Source organism: Rhamphochromis sp. 'chilingali', assembly GCF_963969265.1.
Source record: "Rhamphochromis sp. 'chilingali' genome assembly, chromosome: 18".
Lineage (NCBI taxonomy): Eukaryota > Metazoa > Chordata > Actinopteri > Cichliformes > Cichlidae > Rhamphochromis > Rhamphochromis sp. 'chilingali'.
Window position 1 is genome coordinate 26,580,685 of NC_137945.1, and position 25,363 is coordinate 26,606,047.

General features: G+C 43.0%; 1 protein-coding gene across 2 annotated transcripts in view; it reads right to left on the bottom strand.

Annotated features, from left to right (window-relative positions):
* Positions 1-25,363, bottom strand: part of adarb2 (adenosine deaminase RNA specific B2 (inactive)) — a 232,409-nt gene that overhangs the window by 24,755 nt on the left and 182,291 nt on the right. For both annotated transcript variants that reach the window (XM_080864184.1, XM_080864183.1), the window contains one exon: positions 13,449-13,617. In XM_080864184.1, the coding sequence (XP_080720310.1) occupies positions 13,449-13,617 (169 nt within the window). The remainder of the gene's footprint in view (positions 1-13,448; positions 13,618-25,363) is intronic.

The window sequence follows — 25,363 nt, forward strand, 5'->3', positions numbered from 1 at the left end:
TAACAGGAAGTTGTTAGATAGGCACTGATTATATGTACTCAGACAAAATTCATGTAACATGAAAAACACGAGTGGGCTAAAAAAGATAGACGAACTAAGAGATCCCAGGAGTGGAGCCCACAAAGCAAACTGCAAAACTGTGTTCAGCAGCAGCAGCTCAACATGGCCACAGCAGCCACTGTGGACCGCTATATTTGGGGAATTATACAACAAACATCCATTGACTGGAGCTTTCCTTATCATGTGACTTTAGCACTTCCTGTTTCAAATCACAAAATTAGTTGCTCTGTGTAATATGTGCTAACTGTCCCAGGTATCTGGTGGACTGTTTGGCTAACATTGGTAGAAGTCGTGTATAGCTAACAAGCTATGATCATAACCAATTCTGATTGTGAAAGGTTGATGTGTAGTCCATATGTTCTAGTGTCTGCACTCTATGCTTCAGTAGCTTGTAGGACCACCTTTAGCACCAATAACTTGCAGTAATGATAATCGGAGTTTAGCAGATCCTCACATTACTGTGCAGGAATTTCTGCCAGTTCTTCTTTACACTTTATTTACACTGTTGCTTCAGTTTATTGAGGTTTGTTCTCTTAAGTTTGTCATACACATATTCAAAAATTTAAGTCTTTTGTTTTTCAGCTATTCTGTTGTAGATTTGCTGGTTTGCTCGAGGTTGTTATCGTGTATGACATCGATTTCAGCCAAGCTGTAGTTGCTGGACAGACAGCCTCACATTTGTCTCATGTGAATACAACTGAATACTCTGGCATAGAGAAGAGTTTATGGCCATCTTAATCAGCGGTCCCCAACCCCCAGGCCATGGACCGGCGGCGGTCCGTGAGTCGTTTGGTACCAGGCCGCAAGAGTTGAGGCTCGGGTGTGAAATTTATGGTTTTATGGTTTCCCGGGGTCTTTTCCCGTGTTGTAGTTGTGTGTTTTACAGTCATGTGAGAAAATTAGGACACCCCATTAAATAATCGGCTCTTTATTAAGAAATGTTCACATATCAATGTCTAATCATGTTTTCATGTGTTACTGGAAAAGAAAGTGACTTAATTGCAATTAAACAACAAAAATAAAAAAAATTACACATCAAAAAAAAAAAGATATGAACAAAAATGTGTATTTTAATGGAGGAAAAAGTTAGGATACCCTACCCCCTAATAACCAGTGTTGCCCCCTTTGGCTGATATAACTTCAGTGAGATACCTTTTGTAGCCTTTTACCAGTTTCTGACATCAGAAGCAAGTTTGGGCAACTCCTCAATGCAGAATTCTTTCAGCTGTGAGACGTTTGAGAGTTTTCTTGCATGTACAGTCTGTTTCAAGTCACCCCACAGCATCTCAATGGGATTAAGATCAGGGCTTTGACCATTCCAGGACTATCTACTTAGTTTTTAGCCAGTTCTTGGTGGATTTGCTGGTATACTTTGGGTCATTGTCATGTTGCAGTGTCCAGTTCCGCTTCAGCTTTAATTTTTTAACAGATGGTTTCACATGTTCTTCAAGCACCCCCCAATACACAGTTGGATTCATGATGGATTCTATGATGGTGAGCTGCAGGTGCTGCTGCAGCAAAGCATCCCCAAACTAGGATACTGCCACCTCCATGCTTCACAGTTGGTATAAGGTTCTTTGCTTGGAAGGCTGTATTTGGTTATGCCAAACATGTCTACTGTTCGGGTGCCCAAATAATTCAGTTTTAGATTCATCCGTCCAAAGAACATTATTCCAGAAGTCGTGGTCTTGCCTTAATGTTTATCTTAGAGAGCAAAGGTTTCCTCCTTGCACACCTCCCATGAAAGTCAAACTTGTGTAGTCTCTTTCTGATAGTAGAGTCATGCACTTTCACATCGACAGTAGCCAGAGCCTGCTGTAGTTCCTGTGATGACATTTTAGGATTTTTGATGGCTTCTTTGAGCATCTTGCGGTCTGCTCTGGGGGTGAATATGCTTGGACGGCCAGACCTGGGCATGGTGGCAGTTGTTTTGAATGTCTTCCACTTGTAAACAATTTTCCGGATGGTGGAATGGTTGATGTCAAATTCTTTTGAGATGTTTTTGAATCCCTTACCAGACTCATAAGCGGCCACAATCTTCTTTCTGAGGGCATCACACAGCTCTTTAGATCTCACCATGGCGCTCAATTCAACACGTCAACAGTCAGGAGCACCACTATCACCCACACATGCAGGGCTTTGGGGTAAAGGTGTGTCACCAGGGTGCAGGGGAGGCATTCCCCCCTCTGTCCCCTTCTGGCTGCCTGTGCCTCAATTTTATCTCACAACTTAGACATTCACATTACTCACACTCTCATTACACATACATATAGGATCTTGGGGGTGGGCACGCTACACAGACTCCAAATTACCATCAGGGTGTACACCTCACCCCTGGCGTTGTTGCCCACCTCTCAATTTTAAATACATGTAGACATCGAGGGCTATCAGGGGGGGCTGTGCGTAGGGATGGGTACCGGTGTCCGGTGCCATGATGGCACCGGTTCTGACATAAACGGTAGTAACCAGACCGAAAAGCAGCGCACATTTCGGTGCTTTATTTCGGTGCTTTTTTTTCCTGAGCTGTGATACACTTTAGATTCTAGCCAATCATTTTACGTTTCCGAGGATAGTAGGCGGGGCCAGGTACGTACGTTCTGTTAGAGCAGAGCTACAGATTAAAAATGCCCAAGGCGAAGCGGTTAAAAGTCTGGCTGTACTTCACAGCAAAATATGCAAACTCAGCAGCCTGCAACAAGTGCTTTAAGCTGATACTGTGATACTGTCAAAGGAGGTAACACCTCGAATCTGATGAAACACCTGGCGACGCATAGCGTTTTTTTTAAAAGCCGAGAAATGCGCCGTATTTGATAGCTTGCTGCGAGACCTCACACCGAGCACATCTACTGCGGGTGGGTTGCCTGTTATGCAACATCCCCCAAAAACACGAAGAGGAGAGTCCTGGCCCCTAGCCCTGCCAGTGTAGCAGAAATGATGAGGATGATGATGGCAGCAGCCGTTCTTCTCTGCGTGAGTAGCTAATTTACGTTGAGTAGGCTAACCACGTTATTACATTAATGCATGTAAGGTGAACTAGCAAACATCATCATAGCTACATGCTGCTGTCTTCTTGTTTGATGGCAGATACTCCCTTCACCCTGGCTAAAAAGGCTAAAATGACCAAAGAAAAAGAGGGAAACGGCTAAACATGAGAGGTTTTTGGACAAAGTTTGTGTTTTTTCCATTGTTTAAGCACTGCTTCCAGCCAAGAGTGATACCATATATGCCCCATAGCTGCAGAAAAGGCTAACATTGTTATCTTTTTACAAAAAACAGCTGAACATGAGAGGTTTTTGGACCAATTTTGTGTTCTCCATTCTTTAAGCACCGGTTTGAGCACCGTTTGAGCACCGGCACCATTTCAAAAGTACCGATTTGGCACCGGTATCGGATAAAACCTAAACGATACCCATCCCTAGCTGTGCGCTTACCTGCTGCTCTCTGGCAGGTAGCTCCATGCCCTCCTGGGTTTTAAATGCACCTTAGAACACACATGCATCAACACTACATATGAGCGGCGGAGGGAGGTTTGGAGTCTTCTCACACCTCCGTTCTTGGCGGCCTGCTGGAGCGGGGGGGCTAGGAGGAGGAGTTGGCCGTCCGACTGCGGTCTGGAGTCTGGGGCCTCCCTGCTGCTGCGGAGTCGGGGCAGTCTGCTTCTCCCCACCGCAGGGAAAAGGGTAACACCACCTGGGTCTGGGTGCAGTTTCCCCCTCCAGGGGCAAGGGTACCTAGACCCGGTTTGTAGAGTACGCTTGGGGAGTGTGATCGTGTGTACAGCGTCTCTTTATGTCTGTCTCCACATTGGGTGAGTGTTGAGTAATTGCATACTAGAGCATGAGGGTGGGAATGGATGTTTGTGTCTGTGTGTGCCTGTATGTCTGTGTCTATATGTCAGGTTGGGTATCAGGCGCCACCTCTCTGGGGACATCTCAGGCCCTCCAAGGTTTGGAGGCCTATCTCCCCCTACCACCACTTCCCCTGCCAGTGGCGGACTCCCTCAGGTGTCGGTGCGTTGGTGGTTCTTTGTGTCTGGGGGTGGGCGCCCAGGTACACACCGGCTCACTCCTTGGCGGCCGCTTATCGGGGCCTGGAGCCTGGGGCTCGCTTGGGCCACTTCGGAGGTGGGGTGCCCCCGGCCTCTCGGCCTGGGGCTCGGTCACTCAGGCACAGCTGGCTGCCGGCGGAGCTCACGGGCGCGTCACTGCAACTCCCCCTGGCTTCTGCTCCGCGGCTGCTGAGTGACCCCTAATCTGGGACTCTCCTCAGCTCTTACTGAGACAGTGGCGCGGCTGCCCCTCTGTTGGTCTTCCTTGGTCTGTTGTGTTCTGGGGGCCTCTGGATGTCTGGAGTTTTGATCTCCTCCATACCTGCTTCATGCCCTGGAGGACGGGGCTGTGGCTCCCCCCACACCCTCTAGCAGATCATTACATGAAGGAACCTTTTTAAAAAACAAGCGCGCTCACGCTCACAGGTGTACACATGGGTGCTCACACACACAAACTACACCCTTTTTGGCTCCTACCTTAAAGCACACTGTGCGCTGTCAATATTACGTGCTGCACAATAATGTTTAACACTTAGTATTTACTGTTATATTCCCATAGATCATCATGATGTTGTCTATCCCTTGTTAAATGCTTGTTTTCTTTTTTCTTTCTCAACAGGTGATCCAGGTGATTGATATTTGTATTTTTGTCTGCTTATTTTGTTGGTTTTTGTTTTTTGCCCTTTATCCCCGTCCCTCTTCTCCGCTGTTTTTTTTTCTTTTTTCCCTCTTTCTTTCTCCCTTTTCTTTTCCTCATTCAAGTCTGTCCCGTATCTAGCAAGTGAAAATAAAAATACAAAATAAACAATAAAAGGTGAATCAAATAGACCATTACGGCAAGGCTGGGATGGTCAATTTGGCAAAGTAAATCCGTTGGGCATCTTTCTTCGCCTTTAGACAATAATTCTGATGGCAAAAGAACCAAACGGGACAGGCAAAAAACAAAACAAAACAAAAACAACAGTCAGGAGCACACTAAACTCAATCTGAGGTTTAAATAGAGCAAGGTTCCCTTAAAATGCTGGGTAACAATGTACTGATCATGTGCACCTGACGTGATACACCTGTGTGTGATTTTAACCATTTTAAGTGCGATAACATGTGGGGGTTTCCTAATTTATTCCTCACCAGAAATCACATTCTTTTTAAATTACATTTCACATAAAGTTTTAAAAAGGCTTTTCTTATTTTTTAATTGTTTAGTTATATTATTTGGATGCCTCAGTATCGTTAAAATGTAAATTAAATATCTATATGTCCAAATGTATTTTAAAATTTACAGGCTTTCATAGGGTGTCCTAATTTTCTCACATGACTGTATTTCTAAAGAAATATTTACACGTTACCATAGCGACCAGAGAGCATTAAGGGGCAGAGAAGAGGATGTTCCTCTCAATGTTTTTGGCGCATTTCAGGAGGACGCTGCTAATAAAGTTACACAATTACACACTGAATTCACGTTTATTATTATATTTGCAAAATACCACATTTTTGTCTTGGTGGTATCATTTTATTTTGTTGTGTTTATCCGTGACACCTTAAAGGCCGTTCTGTGAAAATATTGCCCGACATTAAACTGGTTGGGCACCGCTGATCTTAATGACTGCAAGGTGCCTAAGTCCCATTGCTAAAATAAACACAAATCATTACCCCTCCACCGCCGTGCTTGACAGTTGCTGATGATGAACTAATTGAGTAGATTTGATTATCAGCATCTGGCTAGCAAGTATAAAGTAGCATCAAATAGAAATAATCTAGTATTTCTAAAATACTTGATCCATAAGAAAAGATGGCAGCATTTTCTAAATGAAAACAGATTAGTGATAAAACAGCAGGTTCCAATATTGTTTTAGGACAGTTTATGTTTATAAAACACCTTCTGTTAGTCAGGTAAATGCTTATAAACAGGAAATAATCATCTATTTTTTTTCTTGTGTGTAGGAATAAAGATGTCATCACTCACATACAGTACTATATAAAAACTATCCCTCATAATGCAAAGCACGACCGCACTCTTTATATAACCTCTCCTCTGTTTCTGATGTCCTTTCACTGAGTGTAAATATGGCAGTTCTGGCATTTTGTTTGGTCGTTTCATTATGAGTTATCTTCCCCATTAGCCATTTTGCTCAGCTGCAAAGTCTCCCTACCTGCCATCCAGCATTGTGCTAAGACAAAAAGTCAGTGCTGTGTATGCAAATATGACATTCAGCCATCTAGACTTCTATCCACTAATCTGATACATCAGCCTTGCAATCGAGCTCCTGGGGGAGCACAAAAACATAATATATGCTCATGCACTGGAGGCAGTTAGGAGTCAAAACTTGTCAGGGCTGTCTCGTGATACTGGTGAAAAGCTTGGTGAGTTTGTGTGCACCAGCGCGCGCTGTACAGGTAGCAAATGCCCACAAAGTAGATAAAACAGCACTAAAAACAAACAGGCCACTGAGACACGGAGCTGAACCGGTTGAGTGTGTGATAGTATGCTTAGTTAGCTGAAGAGAACAGTGCACATATGGCTCGTTGATTATTGAAAAGTCTCAAAGCGGTGCTGTTTCCATGGAGCTTATTGCAGAGGAGAGAGCATGCTTTGGCACTGCAGGGGGAGGTCATAACAAAAACATGTAATGCTGTTAAGCATACTGTAATGAGTAATGCAATGTAATGCATTGTTATAGCTGTTAGAGGAGCCTTGGAAACTCAAGTTTGTGAAGCCTACGCAGCATGCTGGCAAGAGTTTAAATTAGCGATTAAAGTGAAGTCACTGCGAGAATGTAAGATATTTCCTCGTGCACTTTGCAGAGACGTTGCTACTACTTTATACTCGATGAAGCATATAAATTCTTCATAAAGAATTCAGGCTTTGTTTTATTTTGGTTTGTTGTAGATGCAGTTTTAAATGGATAAAACCTGTAAATCAGTCTTTGTCTAAAATCCCACAATTACAAAGTGATTTTAGACATTCAGACCCTTTTTTGTGCCACTCAATATTATCCTCTAGATGAGTCTCGAAAGGCTTGGATACATTTTAGAAACCCTTATATATGCTGTTCCTGCATTCAGACTGCATGGCAGGAAAAATAAAAAGTCCTGAAACTTAAAAAAAAAACTCTGTAAATGCCCAGTATGAAGTTATCAAGGCATAAACTGGGGCAAAGATGTAAAAACACTTGTAAAGCTCTGGGTGTTGAGTTCCAAGGAGGTTTCAATAACTGTGAAACTAGGTGTGGAAAAGAAGTTGTGAAATAGTTACTGTGGTTCTTGACTCAAAGTTTCCCATTCGGTGAAATTGTGTAACCAGGAGTCTCAGAAGAAGGAATTTTGAACACTTGTTTGTCTTTTTTGCATTTCTACTTTTCACTCGAGTACACTCAATGTTATGTTGTGGCAAGGATTTGTCCACCAGGGGGCAACAGTGGTTGGGGAGCTTTCAGTCTGTGGGGGCGCATGCCCCGGTTCTCTTAATAAAGAAGCAACTGTGAGCTAAACATGGTCTCCGTGGTTCCTTGGTCTTAGGATATCACATATGGCGACGAGGGTAAAAGCCAGGTTTTGCTGTGAAGTTACACCGTGCTAAGTGACTTATGAACTGAGGTTGGCAAGTGGTACAGCGCTAGCATCTGTGGGAAGTGGAGCGTAACCCTCAGTGTGGAATAATGGCTACCACTTTGGGCTCGGTGGCACCGTTCGACAGCGAGCTGCAATCCTGGGAGGAATATTGTGAGATTTTGGATTACTTCTTTGTGGCGAATGATATTAAGGAGGAGGAGAAGAAGCGAGCGGTACTGTTGAGTTGCGTGGGCGCACAGACCTATGCCCTGATTAGGAACCTACTCAGTCCGGTCAAGCCAGGGGATCGTTCTTATGCTGAGTTGGTGGGATTGTTGAACAATCATTTTCACCCTAAGCCGAGTGAAATTGTGCAGCGGTGGAAGTTTAACACACGGAATAGAAGGCCGGAGGAAAGTGTGGGCGATTATGTAGCGGAGCTGAGGAAGCTCGCACAGGACTGTAACTTTGGTGACTCCCTGACGGTGATGCTGCGGGATCGTTTAGTATGTGGAATAAGCGACGACAGAATACAGCGCAGATTGTTAGCAGAGGATTCGCTAACATTTGAAAAGGCGCTGAAGTTTGCTCAAGCAATGGAGGCTGCTAACAGAGACATTGTGGATTTGAAGAGCATGACAGAACAGTCGCGATTCACTAAAGGATTAGGAGCCGTGAACAAGATGGAGGACGGCGGCTCGACGTCACAACAGGTTGTCAGGAAGTGCTACAGATGTGGAGGACTAAATCATGTGGCCAAGGACTCCAGGTTTGTTTCAGAAAAATGCCACAACTGTGGAAAGGTGGGACACATAAAAAGGGTTTGCCGAATGAAAATGGAACAAAAAGGAGGGCGTGGCAGACAAGGTAAACAAGCCCATTTCTTGGAAGAGGAGAATGTGGAGAGTGAGGAAGAAGGAGCTGAAATGCACCACATAAAGGCAAGTGTGACTATGTATAATGTGCATGAGGAGATTAGCATCCCAAGGGAAGAACCCATCAGACAGAAGCTAAAAGTAAATGGACAGAATGTGACATTTGAAGTAGACACAGGCTGTGGTTACACTATCATGTCGAAGGAGTCATTTAAAAAACTTTTTGAAGGCAGTAAGGCGCCCAAAGTAAGCAAGTGTGGAATCAAACTGAGAACGTATGGAGGCCACAAGGTACCCGTGTGGGGAGCAGCCCAAGTGCAGGTGGAATTCAGAGACAGTAAGAAAACACTGGATGTGGTGGTGGTTGAAGGGGCTGGAACTAGTTTGATGGGTCGGGGATGGATTAAGGCCCTCCAATTAGACTGGCAACCTGTACATAAGATCGAAGGCGGAGAGGATGCCTTACAGCGGATACTGGCCAGACATGAAACAGTGTTTAAGGATGAGTTGGGAACGCTGAAGGGGTTTGCGGCAAAGATACATGTAGCTAAGGATGCTAAACCGTGCTTCTATAAGCCCCGATCAGTTCCGTTTGCTATGAAAAAGAAAGTGGAGCAGGAACTGGAGAGACTGTTGGAGGAGAAAATCATCCAACCAGTGAAATTCTCAGAGTGGGCCGCACCCATTGTACCCATACTAAAGCCAGACTCCAGCGCCAGAATTTGTGGTGACTACAAACTGACTGTTAACAAGGTGTCGCCTGTAGAACAATACCCCATTCCACGAATGGAGGACATGATAGCGGGGCTGGCGGGAGGAGAAAAATACACCAAGTTAGATATGAGTCACGCATATCAACAGGTTGTACTTGATGAGGAATCTAGAAAGTATGTCACAGTGAACACACACAAGGGTTTGTTTACATACACCAGGTTGCCATTTGGTGTGAGTTCAAGTCCTGCCATTTTTCAGCGCACCATGGAGAGTGTGTTGCAAGGTCTGACCAATGTCGCAGTGTATCTGGATGACATCATCCTGACGGGAAAGAATGACAAAGAACATCTTCAAACACTGGAGGGAGTGCTGCAGCGCTTGGAGGAGGCGGGCCTGCGCTTAAAAAGGAGCAAATGTCAATTCATGGAGAAGGAAGTGACATTTTTAGGACATCGGGTGGATAAGACCGGTTTACATCCAGTGCCGGCAAAAGTGAAAGCAGTGCAGGAGGCGCCACCCCCAAAATCAGTGACAGAGCTCAAAGCTTATTTGGGGTTGTTGAACTTCTATAATAAGTTCTTGCCAAACTTGTCCACACTGTTGGCCCCACTGCACAAGCTTCTGAGAAAGGGGGAACCATGGTGTTGGGGACCAGCACAGGAGAAGGTTTTCGGCAAATCAAAGGAACTGTTGCAGTCAAGCAGTGTATTGGTACACTATGATGAGCAAAAGGATTTAATTCTTTCTTGCGATGCGTCCCCCTATGGAGTGGGAGCAGTACTAGCTCACCGCATGCCAGATGGTCAGGAAAAACCCATTGGGTTTGCATCGCGTACCCTGAATGCAGCAGAAAAGAACTACTCACAGCTGGATAAAGAAGGATTGGCTGTGATATTTGGTGTACAGTATTTTCATAAGTACCTGTACGGCAGGAAGTTCATGATTATCACGGATCATAAGCCATTGATAAGTTTGTTCCATGAGTTGAAGGCCGTCCCTCAGATGGCGTCACAGAGGATCATGCGATGGGCAGTGTTATTAAGAGCCTATGAGTATGTCATTAAATACAGAGAAGGCAAAAATAACAGTAATGCTGATGGTCTGAGTCGTCTCCCTCTTCCAGAGAACCTCCCTAAAGAGGTGGCAGCTGAGGACCAAGTGTTGATGGTAGATCAGGACCAGGAGGGCGTGATGACATCTGAGCAGCTGCAAAGATGGACAACCAAAGATCCCATACTCTCCAGAGTGCGTGAGTATGCTATGAGAGGATGGCCCACTATGCAGCATCCTAATTTTCAGCCCTACAGACAGAGACAACAGGAGCTGAGTGTGCAGGATGGGTGTGTGCTGTGGGGGGCGAGGGTGGTGATACCAGAACGAGGTCGACGCCCCCTTTTGGAACAGCTACATCAGTCACACCCAGGAATGAGCCGCATGAAGGGCCTGGCCAGAAGCTACATGTGGTGGCCGCATATGGAGAATGACATTGAAGACAAGGTGAGGTCCTGCAGTACATGTCAAGAACATAGACACAGGCCACAAGAGGCACCGCTACACCCCTGGGAGTGGCCAGAAAAGCCCTGGAGAAGGATACATATCGATTATGCGGGCCCGTTTTTGGGTAAAATGTTCTTAGTAATAGTGGACGCCCACTCCAAATGGTTAGATGTGTATACAGTTCCATCCGCTACAGCAGCTGCAACCATAGACTGCCTGAGAAATTGTTTCAGCACGCACGGCCTTCCTGAGATGGTGGTCTCAGATAATGCCCAGTGTTTTGTAAGTGCACAAACTAAAGAGTTCATGGCAAAGAACGGAATCACTCATGTCACCTCCGCTCCATATCACCCCGCCTCCAATGGGTTAGCAGAAAGAGCAGTGCAAACGTTCAAAGAACTCATGAAAAAGAGTACTGGAGACACACTGGCAACCAAGTTAAACAGGGCTCTGTTTAGTTACAGAATCACACCACAGTCCACAACAGGGAAGTCTCCCGCTGAGTTGATGATGGGCCGGAAGTTGAGGTGTACTCTTGATCTCATACACCCTGACTTGAAACAAAAAGTGACAGCAAAACAAGATAGCCAAAGACGGTATCATGATAGACATGCCAAGGAACGCATGTTTGTTATTGGAGACACAGTATATACCAGAAACTATGGCAGAGGACCCAAATGGATACCAGGACTTATACAGGAGATGACGGGGCCTGTTTCCTACTTGGTGATGCTGGGCAATGGGACAGTGGTGAGGCGTCACGTCGATCAGCTGTTTGCCCGCCTGGAGCCGTGCCTGGCAGCAGGAATGCCTGAAGGCCACCCAGGCGAGCCCCCAAAGGCAGCCCCAAACATCAGCGCTGAGACAGGAGACGAGGATGAGAGACACATAGAGGTGCAAGTTACACCAGTGGTGAAGCCACATATGGAGAGTAGTGATTCGCTGGAATCACCTGCCACTGGGTTACGGCGATCGCAAAGGACCAAGAGAAAGCCGGAGCACCTGAGAGACTTTGTGCCGTGATTACGGTGAACTGTTATAGGTTAACCTAAGACTGTTGGACTAAAGGTTCACTATTCCGGAGTGAAATTTCAATAAAGGCTGGGGACGGGGTTGTTGCATTTTTTTTTATAAAGGTGAAGTTTTTGGTTATGGGTATTTTCTGTAGTGATTAAAACTACAGAGTAGTTCCAGTTTAAGGGGGGAGGAATGTTATGTTGTGGCAAGGATTTGTCCACCAGGGGGCAACAGTGGTTGGGGAGCTTTCAGTCTGTGGGGGCGCATGCCCCGGTTCTCTTAATAAAGAAGCAACTGTGAGCTAAACATGGTCTCCGTGGTTCCTTGGTCTTAGGATATCACACTCAAGAAAGTGAAATTGGACAGTTGCTACATTTACATTTATTCTGCTTTCAAAATAATTTTATGTTTCTATGGTGAATGTAATTAAATTATGTACACTCTGCATGACATTTAACATCTTAACACTAGTTAAATTTATTCTAGTGAGATCATGTGATGCAATCTAGTAGGAGTTGTTAGGTGCCTGGACTCGTGAGATCATGTGACATTTCAAACCACAGGAGAATCAAGCATACACACACCAGGTGTATGCTATTGCTCTTTATTGTGGCCTAACCTGTCAAGGACCAAAACATGAAGAAAATTCTGTATAAAACCCTGTAATCATAGCTTTCCTACTGTTTTTTACGTATGGAGTGACAGCTTGGTGGTGTGGTGGTTAGCACCACCTAGTCCTGAGTTCAAATCCACAAACTGGCCACGGCCTTCTGGGTGGAGTTTGCATGTTATCCCTGTATTCGTGTCTCTCTGGGTACATGCAGTTAGTGAGGTTAGGTTAATGATTCTAAATTGCCCATAGATGTGAGTGTTAATAGTTGTACTATATACTTTCTCCCCGCAATAGACTGGTGACCAGTCCAGGTTGTGCCCCACCTCCTGCACCCCCACGACCCTGATAAGGACAAGTGGAAAAGGGTGGATGGAGTGAGAGCTGTGTCCCAAATCCATTAAATTGAATTTATTGCATCAAATACCTTTGTTGGACTAATGTATTTTGCATGGGTTGAATCAATTAAATTAAATTAAGTTGGACTCCACTGTATTAAATACGTTTATTCATCATTAATTAATTTAGCTGATCCAACTCAGTTAAGTTGGAATATCGGAATTACATAATGCTAAAATAAAGCAATTTAATCACGTGGAAATTCTTTCCATGATTTTTTTATGTTCATCCAAATAGTTAAAGTGTACTTATTGCACCACTGTGTTAAATGCGCTGCAGCCTCCATGAACTCAGCTCTGCAGCTGCATTTAAAAGCACACTAACATCGACTTTGATTTATGATGAAACTTTGAACAATTCAAGTCTCGCTTGAACCGTTCGGTTTAATCACCTGGATCTAGAGAGATGATTTCACAGGCTGATTGTCATTTTACATTCAGCAATCAGTGGGTCAAACTCCTACAAAGGTAAAAATTCAACTTTCAAGATGAAACAGAAGTTTTCTCTAAGTCGGTGTAATGATCAGCAAAAAAGCTAAAGTTAACCAACTAACTAGTGACAGCAAATGTTATCTGGCCGTGTCAGGTGCTGAAAGATTTCAAAGCTGTAGCATGTGCACATGCGGTGCTCAGGAAATGTCTGTGTGCTTTAAAGATACAGCAGAAGATAAAGCTTTTACCTCACGAAGAGTTCAAGTTGGGAGTAGAGGAAGCGTAGCAAGGCTCGTCGGGCTGTGACTTCAGCGTGACAGTCATTGACTACTTGTCCCTGATCACTCAGATACTCTCCGTTGATGCACTTGGTGCCAGTAGATAACGCCACCACCTGGGCGTGTCTCAGGTCCAGGCCTGTTGAACAAATACAGACAAATGCTCACATTATTGCGGTTGTCATACGTTCCATTGACTACATTGATTCCTCAATCAATAAGCTTAATAGTAACCCTTAATATCAACAGCATGTCCTTTCTCACCTTTCGATCCGTAGGAGGCATTTTATCATTATTAAGAAAAAAACGGTCGAACATGCACATCTCTGCTTTGATCTGACAAAGCAAAAGAGTGCCCTGCATGGTTTCCTTTAATCGCCCAATGATTATCAATTAAAAAAGCAAAAAAAGAATAGAAAAATAAATCCTATTTGCCCTCAAAGATGACAAATGACAAGACTAAATAATAGAGTTCCTCTGTGGCAATTTGCCAGCAAAGAAAACCAATCACAAAGGACACATGCACATCCACAGAGCCTACAAGGCTCCTACAGACGAAATCAAGGAAGACTAGTCACTACAGAAACTATTAACAACAAAGTTTTAATCTTTACATACCCACCCTTTAGAAATCTGCACTGTAAAAAGGGCATAAAGCACGGCATCTTCCCTGGTTAGCAAGCTGCAAACTGAAAAAGACATTTCAGTCTTATCATTCCTGTTTCCTACTCATTTGCATTGATGTTAAGCTATCATTGGGTCACTGCAACAACATTAGCTTGTTGTGCAAGTCATCATGTTGACAGAGAACAAAACAGAGTAGGTGTGCTTCCCGTACATGCCCTCTTATTTACTGATAAACCAGTAACAGCAATGATATGGCCAATTCAGATGTTTCGCTGCTGCATCCCTATGCTGTCTAGCATGATGATACCACTTGTAAATATGTAGCGGCTAAAAACATTAAAATCTACCTAGCTAGCAAGTACATTTTCAAAACAAGCAGCTACATCTGTCAGTGTTTTTATAGAAATGGAGTTTGCAGGTTAGCAGTCCAGACAGCAAGGAAGTCTGGTTTTAAAAGTGCTAAAAAGCGACAGCATGGTCTTATCTAAAATTAACAGTATGGTGGAAGATTCATATTCTAACTCACTCTGTTTGGGATAATATGGCACAAAAGAGAGGTCACCCAAACAGAATTCCCAATAGCCACAAGAGAGATCAAAAAGCCATCCTGTCTCATGTTGGTTTTCCTTGAACAAAAAAGGAGCCTTTTCCTAAGTAAGGATTCAGGCCAGTGCAGGGCCATGTGACTGACTGACAGATAGACAGAGGTGGTGCAGAGGAATGGGGGAGGAGGGCAAGTGGGGGTGGGGGGCGCTGGATCAGCACGTTCACGGCTTGCCATTCCTTCCTTTCTGCCACAAATCTCTCCCATCGCCTCTGAAAGTCAGGCTTCGCTGGCTTCTGGCAGACCTGCAGGCATCGCCGGACCGGCACATGAGCTTTTATCAGCCTCGGCCCAGATGGCACTGCAGCGTTAGAGTCCTGACACCTTCAGTGATGAGGAGAAGGAAGGAGGGCAGGGGAGGAAAAAAGAAAGGCTGAACGGGAGAGGAGGGTGCATGACTGTGTGTGTGTGTGTGTGTGTGGGGGGGTGGGCAGTTATAGAAAAAATAGACCAGTAAAGACGAAAGGAAAAATCTAGGGTAAAATTAAACTTTTACTCTTGAAAGTAGAATACCTGAAAATAAGTATTTGGCTTAAAAACTGAATGCATTAAAACAATGTCGTTGAATGAGCTTTTTTTATTTGTATCTACTATCCGTGGCAGTAGCCACAGTTTTCAATATATTTATAACATTTTCTTGGAAGCAAAACAAGTTCTAAAGTCATTGTTGACATATTATCACATTTTAGGTTAGCACATTTGAGGTCTTAGGTAAACAGCTGTTTATTTATGCAACTAACAGATACTTAGCAGCATTATTCACTGGGCCATGTGAATAAGTCCAATATTTACTCTGTTTATTGCTTATTTTTTGGTCTCCACCAGCTTCTACAGAATATGTGGCTCTTTGGGAGCTAAATATTTCACTAGGCTTAACACACTGGTTAGTTTAAGTAAGGACCTGTTCAACATCACAAAGAACTCTTTAAACTGAGTTCGTTATGGGAGCTTCTGTTTCCTCGACTCTTATGGTGAGTCATTTTTTATTACGATTGCATTTGGGCCAGTGATGGTCATATATACACTGAGAAGGCATAACATTATGATCACTGACAGGTGAAGTGAATAACACTGATTATCTCTTCATGATGCCACCTGTTAGTGGGTGGGATATCGGGTTGCTGACCCCGTCCCCTGCGGAACAATGCCAAGAATGGACATGTGAGAACTGGACATGAGCAACAGAGGAAGTTTTCCTGGCTTGACAAATTACCTGGGGAACACCTGGCACCAAGATGCCAGACTATGGGAAGATGGCAACTCAGCAGAGGTGTGATGCTTTGGGCAATGTTCTGCTGGAAAACCTTGGGTCCTGCCAACCATGTTGATGTTACTTTGACACGCACCACCTACCTAAGTATTGCTGCAAACCGTGCACACACTTTCATGGAAACGGTATTCTCTGATGGCTGTGGCGTCTTTCAGCAGGATAATGCACCCTGCCTCGAAGCAAAAATGGTTCAGGAATGGTTTGAGGAGCACAACGAGTCTGAAGTGTTGGCTTGGCCTACAAATTCCCCAGATCTCAAACCAGTCAAGCATCTGTGGGATGATACTTTAAATCCACTTCCATAACTTAAAAATTAGATTCCACAATACACTTTTAGGGTTGCATTGGAGTCCATGCCTCGATGGATCAGGGCTGTTTTGGTGACAAAAGGGGGACCAGCACAAAAAGCTATGCCTGATCAGTGTATATTTCAGCTGCTCAGAGATAAAAAGACAATGACGCCTGTTCAGTTTACTGCTCACAAAAAACAAGCTCTTTTGTGTAAACTGGTCATTAACATAATTTGGTGTGTGTAGTTTCAGAAACACATAATCCTGTGCAATTTGATGTAATCATATCTCAGTTTTCCTTGAAAAAGGTAGGTTTAAAATTCTGCACTATTCCAGTACAGTATGAAGACTGTACAATCCTAAGAAAAACAGTATTGTGAGTACAGCCATTGACATTCCCTGTAAGCAATGCAGTCCAACCCTTTCTCAGTGATAAAGCAAGTTCAAAAAGGTAACAGACTCTCCCAATTTCATTCTCCTGCTTTTCCTTGCCGTTCCACTTTGCGATTGTTTAGATCAATTTTGCAGTGGATAATTTCTGCAGCACTGCTTGCTACCCTCCCATGAAATTGGCACTGAGGTTGCCTTCAGTTTGCAGGAGAAAGAAGAGGAGGGGGAGGACGAGAAATGAATGAAAGAGAGGGAGAGAGAAAGTGGGAGAGGCAGGCAGAGAGCCCACAGGCAGTATGCTGTTTTTAAACCAGGAATAATCAGCTGCATCTCACAAGTACAAAAAGAGATGGTCGAAAGGATCGAGGTAGAGTAGAGTCAAAGGCCTGAGGCTTCACACAAATACATCTGTTGATTACTGGGGATTCAAAGATGTCACACCTCGGGATAACAGCACTTTCAAAAAGCATGTACATCAGAGCGAGACCTGGAACTGCTCATTATAGCAGCTGCACTACACTAGTCAGTGCCTGTCAGAGCCCTTTAACTGGAAAACACCGCCTCACTATAGCAACCCAGAAGGTAAACAAACTTTTTGACGCCACATAGAGCTTAGACTCCCCCCCCCCCCTCCCTTCTGCAAAGCCCTCGGTACATACAGGTATGTTTTTTTAATGGTATTGTGATTACTGCTCCTGAACCTGACTTAGCCTACATGGAGGAAAAAGTGAGGTAGGAGGAGTGGTAATAATCAAGCAAAGCAGTGCAATTTCCCTGTCAAGAATTAAAGGGAATGTGCGCAGGCCTGCCAGGTCAAAGTGCGGGAAAATTGCACTCATATTCAAGTGATTGGCACCCAGACAAATCATATTCACGATTATTACTGGCGTCATTTGAGGTCAAGTTGGGCAGTTTAACTTATTTGACTGAACACTGTGGTCAGCTGTGTGGCATATCACTGCTTCGTGTGTCACAAAATGGCTCGAGTGCTGTTAAAGTGAGTTAATTTCATTGGTCTTGATTGGTGTCAGTACCCGTGACTAAAATGTTCCTTTTCCTAATGACCTCGTGACTTCGAGTGTGCCACAAAACTGTCCTGCACATGCAAATTGTGCACCATTAACTGCTTGTTTGGGCCACTTTGGCCGGTGCCTCCTTCAACAAAGCAGAACATTAAGTTCTTCTACTGTATCTGAAGTAAAGACTAAAGAGACAGAGCTTACAGTCTCCAATGAGCAGGAGCTCTTTCGCCACAAAAGGAAATCAAAAGTGAGGCACTTTTTTATGCTGAACCAGGTTGTTTTATTCTTACATCTCAAAGTAAGTCAACACATTTATCAAAAAGCTACTGTATGCACTTCCTGAGTGTTTATGCTTAATGCTGCATTACTTTCAACCTACAATATGGTCCATTCCACTTGGGTCTGTCTCCATGTTGGAAAAATGGCCCCTCACCACCAGGCTGCATCACACTACATTACACAGCACTGCGGCAGACTGCAGGGCAGTTGTTTAGGCTCTTAGATGGCACATCTTCACTAAATTCACATTTTGCTTTACGAGGGCAGGACTGTGTTTAAAAGAGACTGGAAAACAGCGTGGTTCAGTCAGGTCATCGGCGCCAACAGTGACACACACGGGGAAAAAAACAAGCTTGCAGTTTCACTCAGCGTATAGGTGCAGAGCTGCGATATAGACTTTTCCGTACACCAAAGTGTTTTCTGCCAGCTGAAAATCCAGAGTGTGTTGGAGGCAAAGCGTTTTTGTTTTTTTAGCTTTGGCACTTTTGTTGCTATGAGGCGGAATAAGTAGCATGTGCCTGACTCCAGTTGAGTCCAGCTTGATTGGCAGACCAACAATGAAGAAAATATTCCTTTAAGCATCATTTTTTTCCATCAACATTGTGATTTTGGAGATTTCATTTGGTATGGGCTCGAATACTCAGGGAGCTGCTGTACTGTAGCTAATAACACCAGGAGAAGTAAGATGTGACAGGTGGTTAGCGTAATGTTTGTTCATTGTTTTAGAGGAGTTTAAAAGTACACAGCTCTGATGGTATGATTACCCCCTGCAGTATTCTCCTAAACGATACAGACAAACGCCCACATCAGCGCTGGTTCAGGAGTAGAAGCCGTTGAAATCGGGTCAACGAAAAGTTCTTCTACCAAAGAAAATAATTAAAGATAAATAAAATAAAGACAAAAACTAAAAATTCAATCACACTCCACTTTTAAATGTGTTAACCACCTGATTTGAAAACTTTTATTTTAAAAGTACATTGAATGAGTTAAACGTTCTGACTTCCTCCTCACATCTGTTACACTGGTTCTGTCATGGGCTGTTTCTTTTCTTCCAGCATTTTGAGTTTCATGCCTTTTTGAATTATGACGTTCTTGTTTGTATACTTTAGGCTTCAGTCAGTTCTGTTGATATTGAGTTCTGTTTCCCTATTTAGTTCTTGTCTGTTTAGGTTCCTCCCATGTCTGTTTTCCCCACTATGTTAGTTATAGTGTCGTGTCTTCAGTGTGCAAGTGTGTAATGTCCCCGGTGTTAGTCTCCCTCGCCCCCTTGTGTGTTTCAGTATGTCTTTGTCCTCTTTGTGTCTGTGTTTCTGTGCATGTGTCTCTTCCCAGTTTATGTCTCCATGTTTTCTGTTTTATTTTGAAAGTTCCGTGTTCAGTGTGTTTAGTTTTGCTTCCCATGTGGCGTCATGTTAATTTGCATCAGCTGTGTTCCCCGTGTGTTTCCACTTCCTAATCAATGTTGTGCGTATTTATGTGGTCTGCTGTCATTCATTCTTTGTCAGGTTGTCTTTTATGCATCCAGTTTAAACATTTTTAGGCACTTAGTTTAATGAATAGTCCTTCTTTCAATTCACAATATTCAGATCATTTTAATTCTTAATTCTTTTAAACTGGGCAAGTGTAGCAAAATCAATGTCCAATGTGCAAAACGACAATAGGAAAATGACCCTACTTCCTGTTTCATCTTTGACCTCAATAATCCTTTTAAAACTAATAATTAAGACCATTCAATCTCATTTAAAGTAGTATGATGTTAACTTTGTAAGTTAGCTTGAAACAGGTGTTAAAGCAGGACATGATTTATTGCAGCCATTCCCAGAATTTAAAATGCTATCATCTAATTTGAAATCTAAAAATCTTTTACATTGCATCAACACCTCTAATTGCGCAACAGAGAGTTTTAAAGTTTGTGCTTTCACTCTAACCGATGAACCATCGAGGCCAGATTAACCCTTATTTAAACGTTAATATGATAGTTTAATGAATTAAGAAGCTAATTTGCTGATATCCTGCAGCTAAAATAAATGGCTCTTCCAAACTGTTCTAACTAATTTATTTGTAAAAGAAATGTTCTTATTACACCTTGTCCCAATCCTAATGCAAGTTCTGGTCTGAGGCCAGTGCTTTTTGATAAACCAGTAATCAGGAGTGTTTATTGCACACTTAATAGGTAGTTTAAGGAAGTACGTACAGAAATGTGGTGATTTAAATACTGTCCCTATACTGGTTTATTCTCCCCTACAATGACTGAGCAGATTTCTTGTTGGATGAATGGATTAAAGTAAAGCCAAGTTGATTTCAGTGGAAAAATGTTCTTATCCTAGAGAGTCGACTAATCAATAATCGCTTTGTAAGAAATGCAAGTAAGCAAAAGTGACAATGAAATATAATGAAAACTTTGTCATCAACAGAAAGTATCAAAAATCAATCTGTACTTTTAGTTCAATTAAAACATTTAAAGGAAAAACTTCAGTTTCTCTGTAACAGAGGGTTTGTAAAGTGCTGTAGTGTTATTTTTGGAGTACAGGATCTGAATACTCGTCTGCTGGAGTTCCTAAATAAACCTGCTGAAACCTAAACCGACTGTCAGCGAGCTGCTGTGAATTATTCCCGGAAATATAAGACTTCAACAAAGAAAGCTATTACATGTTTGAAGTGAAAAGTGAGCACAATTGCTGAGGATACTTTACAGGCAATAACTATAAGAAACCACAGGGAGTGACATGACCGTGAACTTTGCAATGATCCATTATTATACATGCCAGCTGCAACTCAAAGACACTGGAAAGCGATTATCAGAATCCCTTTATTCTCTATGGTTATAAAACAGGGAAAATGTTTCTTAATAAGCCACCCATTATCTCTGAGCACCATAACGCAGACGTTAAAACATTTTTTTCTGAAGCAGACTAAGCTCTCAAGGTCAACTTTTAGTCAACTCATTTATATGCCATTTAGGTTGTGCTTCATGAATCCTATCTATCATGTGTTCTTTCATCACAAGATGTTGGGTGATTACGCTGAATGTCATCCAAACCGTGTCGTCTGAATCGCAGCAAATCTCTGAAAATGCTCAGCAGCAGGGGAGAGGAAAAGGAAAAAACACGCACACACACAACTTGGCAAGAGTAGAGAACGCACCCTGTTGAATCTTTATTAGCTTTAACAGGAAATCGCTCTCAACATATAAGGCTGTCTTTGTGGAATGCTGCTGGAGCTCTCAAATTCTCGCTGCCGCAACAAATCCCGCGTGCATCTCTGCTCTGTTGTCGGACTTGATTGTTAAATGTTAAAATTTGCAACATCCATAAAACCAGATTAGGAGTAGAGAAATCCTTATTTGAAAATGGATGCGGAGACTTCGAACCATAGCTTAACTTACACTTGTAATTAACTTGCTTGAAACCCTTTGTTATCGTCTCTTCTCTCGGTCCCTGGGGTAAGCCTCGGAGGACGGCTTTCTCACTCCATCCCAACAAACAAATTTGAAGAAAGAAGAAAGGAGGAAAAGGGTGTGCTTCTTTTTTAGCATCTTTCTATGAGCACTGTTTACCATCACCAGACAGCTGATGCGATTCAGATTGATTCAAATGAGATTTTCCACACTTTCTGACGATGCGTTCTGGCACTTTACTTTGGTAGTCGTCTCACAACTCTCAGCCTGGTGGTGAGGCTAATCTCACTCAGGTTGAAGCTCAAATGTCTCGGTGGGACTCCTGCAAGGGCGGGGGAGGAGGGTTCGCTCTCTGTCTATGGTTAAAAGACGGACCTTCATTAATATTCTCGAGGCAAAAGCCACGGAGACATGGAGAGTGGCAGAAAAGGAGGGCGGGGTGCAGAACAGGACTCCCCAGTGTTCCTGTCAAGTTTGGTGTCTGACTGCACGGATTCTGGCCACCACACTGCTGCCGCCGCCGCCTTACTGCGAATACTCGGCAGCCCTATGTCTGGATCTTTGAAGATAATGTGTGCTATTAATAAACAAACAGAAGCAATTACTGGGAGGGAGAGGAGAGGGTTTGGATTAGGTCAGGACGAGCGCCGGCCTCACTTTAGTCTAAACTGATGAGCTGCTGCACTCCAAAGACAGTTGAGATACCAATCCCTTCTCGCTGACCCCTGCACCCCCACAGCCTGCAGCCACAGAGCCAGATAAGACACCTGTGTGTGTCTGTGTGTGTGTGTGGTCATTTTTTATATTACAGTAGATACCAGAGAGAGCGAAGGCCCTGTGTTTCGTACCATGACTTTTACTATATATCTTCTCACATAGCATTGCTGCATAAGTTATTTATCTCAATTTACGTGTGCCTTTCATTTCTTGGGGTGGAGGTTATTGTTTTATTTACTGATATGTGAAGAAAATATGTCAAAATTTGGCTCATTCTTTTTTTTTTAAAGTTAATAATTGATCCATTACTTTTTTTTATGATTTTTTTATCTTTAAATGATAAAAAACACCCCAAAACAAAACAGAAAACAGAGTCTGTTACAGGTTAGGTTAGGTCAGAGGTCGGCAACCCTGTTGGCACGCGAAGGGTTAACTGATGGCACGACCATAGCTGGACTGGCCATCGGTCATACCGGGCATTTGCTTGATGGGCCGATGATTTTTATTTTTGTAACGGTATAAACAATGAAAGGTGGTGGATTGGCCAGATGCTGGCTGATGTGTAAAAATAACTCAGTTGTTTGGTGGTGGCTATGGCGGAGCTTCCACAGATTCAGTAAAATTAACAAGTGGTGGAGGCCAGCAGGTGGATGAGGGAGAGGGGAGGCAGGACGAGGAGAGACCCGAGGCAGCCGCCGGTCTGAGTGTCAGGTGAACTGAACTTCAGGTAAGAAGTTATGACCTGCAGTCTATCTGGGTCAGATATAAACCAAGTTTAGGTGGAGTTTATTTTCGTTGTGCTGACTTTTCACAGTCACTGCGTGAGCTAGCATGACGGAGTTTCTATACAGCTGGGTGGGTGCTATGATGTTACTGATAGTGAACTTTTTATTCATAAGGTTAGTAGAGTTGCCAACCGTCCCGTAAAAAGACAGAATCGTCTCGTATTCAGAGAAAATATTATGCGTTTCGTGTTGAGCTGAGAAGGGACGCACGCAGTTTGTCCGTACTTCAGCTAGAATGGAAAAAGAAACAAAGGTGGATTTATTCTGTCGTTACGCTGCACAGCTGCCTCTTCTTCTCTCATTCTCCCCCCTCCCTCTCCTGTTGCTACTTTAATCATGAAACTCATCAATGATCAGCTGATTGGCTTTTCTCTCTTGTTTGTTTATCGCCCACTTTGCGCCAGAAAGAGGAAACCGGCGGATGTCGCACTAAACAACAGCAGCACATTTAAGCTTGATCAGCTGTTGTTAGAATTTATTTAATATTAATTTCTAGTGTCAGCTGAGGTTTGCTGGAGCCACAGCTGTAATGCTGCTGGTCAGGATGTCAGTTTGTATACCTGGTGAGAGGGAAACATGAAGATGAAACCAGGAGATGTCCTTACTGAATCATCAGAGCTGAACAGGTGATGGAGAAACAGGTTTACCTTTTAGGTGACATGAATGAGTTGAAGGGAAGTTATGAACTGTTTATGAACTGTATTTGGCTTTACATATCTGTGTGAGCAGATTTTCTCTCACATGAGTCCTCAGGTAGCCCTCTGAATGCTGGACACTTGGAGACATGTGTTTCTGAATGGGAGACCAGAGATCCCATTAACATGTGTATCTCTGTATTAACAGATATGCCATATTGGCCCAGTTTATTTTGCTTATCATTGTTGTGAGGAGACCATAAATAGCATTTGTATTTTCTGTTGTACAGTTCATTTGCTGTTCTTGTTATGGATAAAAAGTGTCTTTTTTTGTTTCAAAATAGCTGATAACTATTCACTGATAGCTGCCTACATCTGCAAACAAATATAATTCTATAAAGTGGTTCTATATATTGTGTAACTGTTCATATAGAGCGTTATTAAATCTTTTGCTAATGCAATCATATGGCACACTGACTTCTGAGGAAATTTTAAATGGCACTCTCCATCAGAAAGGTTGCCGACCCCTGGGTTAGGTTGTCTTACCCTGCTCTCAGACTGTATAATGGAAATTCAGAATTTTCCACCTTTAAATAAAAAAGGTTAACAAAGTTTAAATTGAATTGTTACACAAAGGTTGTTTAACGATCTTGTGTGTGTGTTTGGAATGATAACGGATGAAAAGGTTAGCTGTACAGACACTGTCCTGTGTGCAGAAAAAAGCTAACCAAAAGCCTTTCAGCCTTCATCTTATCTATTGTGAGGTCTTTCTAGGGTACCAATGAACAAAAGGTCTCAGTGATAAACTGGTCAGCTTCCCTGGTGTTTCAAAATCTCCTGTCTGACTGAAAAAACACCAGCTAGCTACCTAGCTAGCTGGCCAGCTAGCTACTGACATTAAATTTACATCACATCTGTGGTCAAAAGCAATGTTCCCTCTAATTTTTCATGTGTCTGAGCGAACACACAAACTCCCTGAGCGGTCCCTTGGACCACTGTGAGCAACAGCAGACGTGTGCACTGTGGTCACGCCAGCATCGAATCCATCCAAGTTACATGGTTTATTAAAATAATCAAATTACAGCATTTATGTTAGACTACTTTTAATTAACTGCTTTAGCCCACTTACAGTGAAAATTTAAATAAATCTTGTTCGTGACCTGTGTAGTATGTTAACACTACTGGAAGTAAAAATAACTCGAACTCCAATTTTGAAAACACAACTTTCTTTTTTTTTTTTCTTTTATAAAGCTCTGACCTGTATTATGAGTCTGAGTCTGTGGTCTGGGAGAGTCCTGTAACTCTCTGTCTGCAAAATACAGTATATAAAGACCAATGTTGGGCAATTAATTATATAGTTACTTCTTCAAAAAAGTTACTGAGTTTTGCAAACAACAAACAGTTTTTTGCAGCTGCTTACCTAAAAATGCAGCCGAGGCGTTTTTTAAATAAACATTTCAAACTATTTACAGAACAATCAGCTGTTCTGCATCAAATTTGATGCCGCACAAATTATTTGTGCCACTCCAAAAAATAATTTCTGTCCACTATGAGATAAAGGAGAACAACAGCCTGATACCTGCAGGCCTGACAACAGGAGATGTGTCACTGCTGTAACACCTGTAACACTCAGCAGTCGCTTCATTGTTCTGACACACACAACAAAACTATTGACTACACTACACACTAACTACACAAGATTTGCGCTAAACGTCGCAAATCTCTCACATCTCAAAACACGCCGTCACTCCTATAACTTCCTCCCGTTTCTTAACAACTAAATGCCATGTTTTGATTGGTCGACATGGTACATTTTTCGACCAATGGGAAAGGGTGGGGGGTGTTTTGGTTTCATCTTTGCTCACAGGC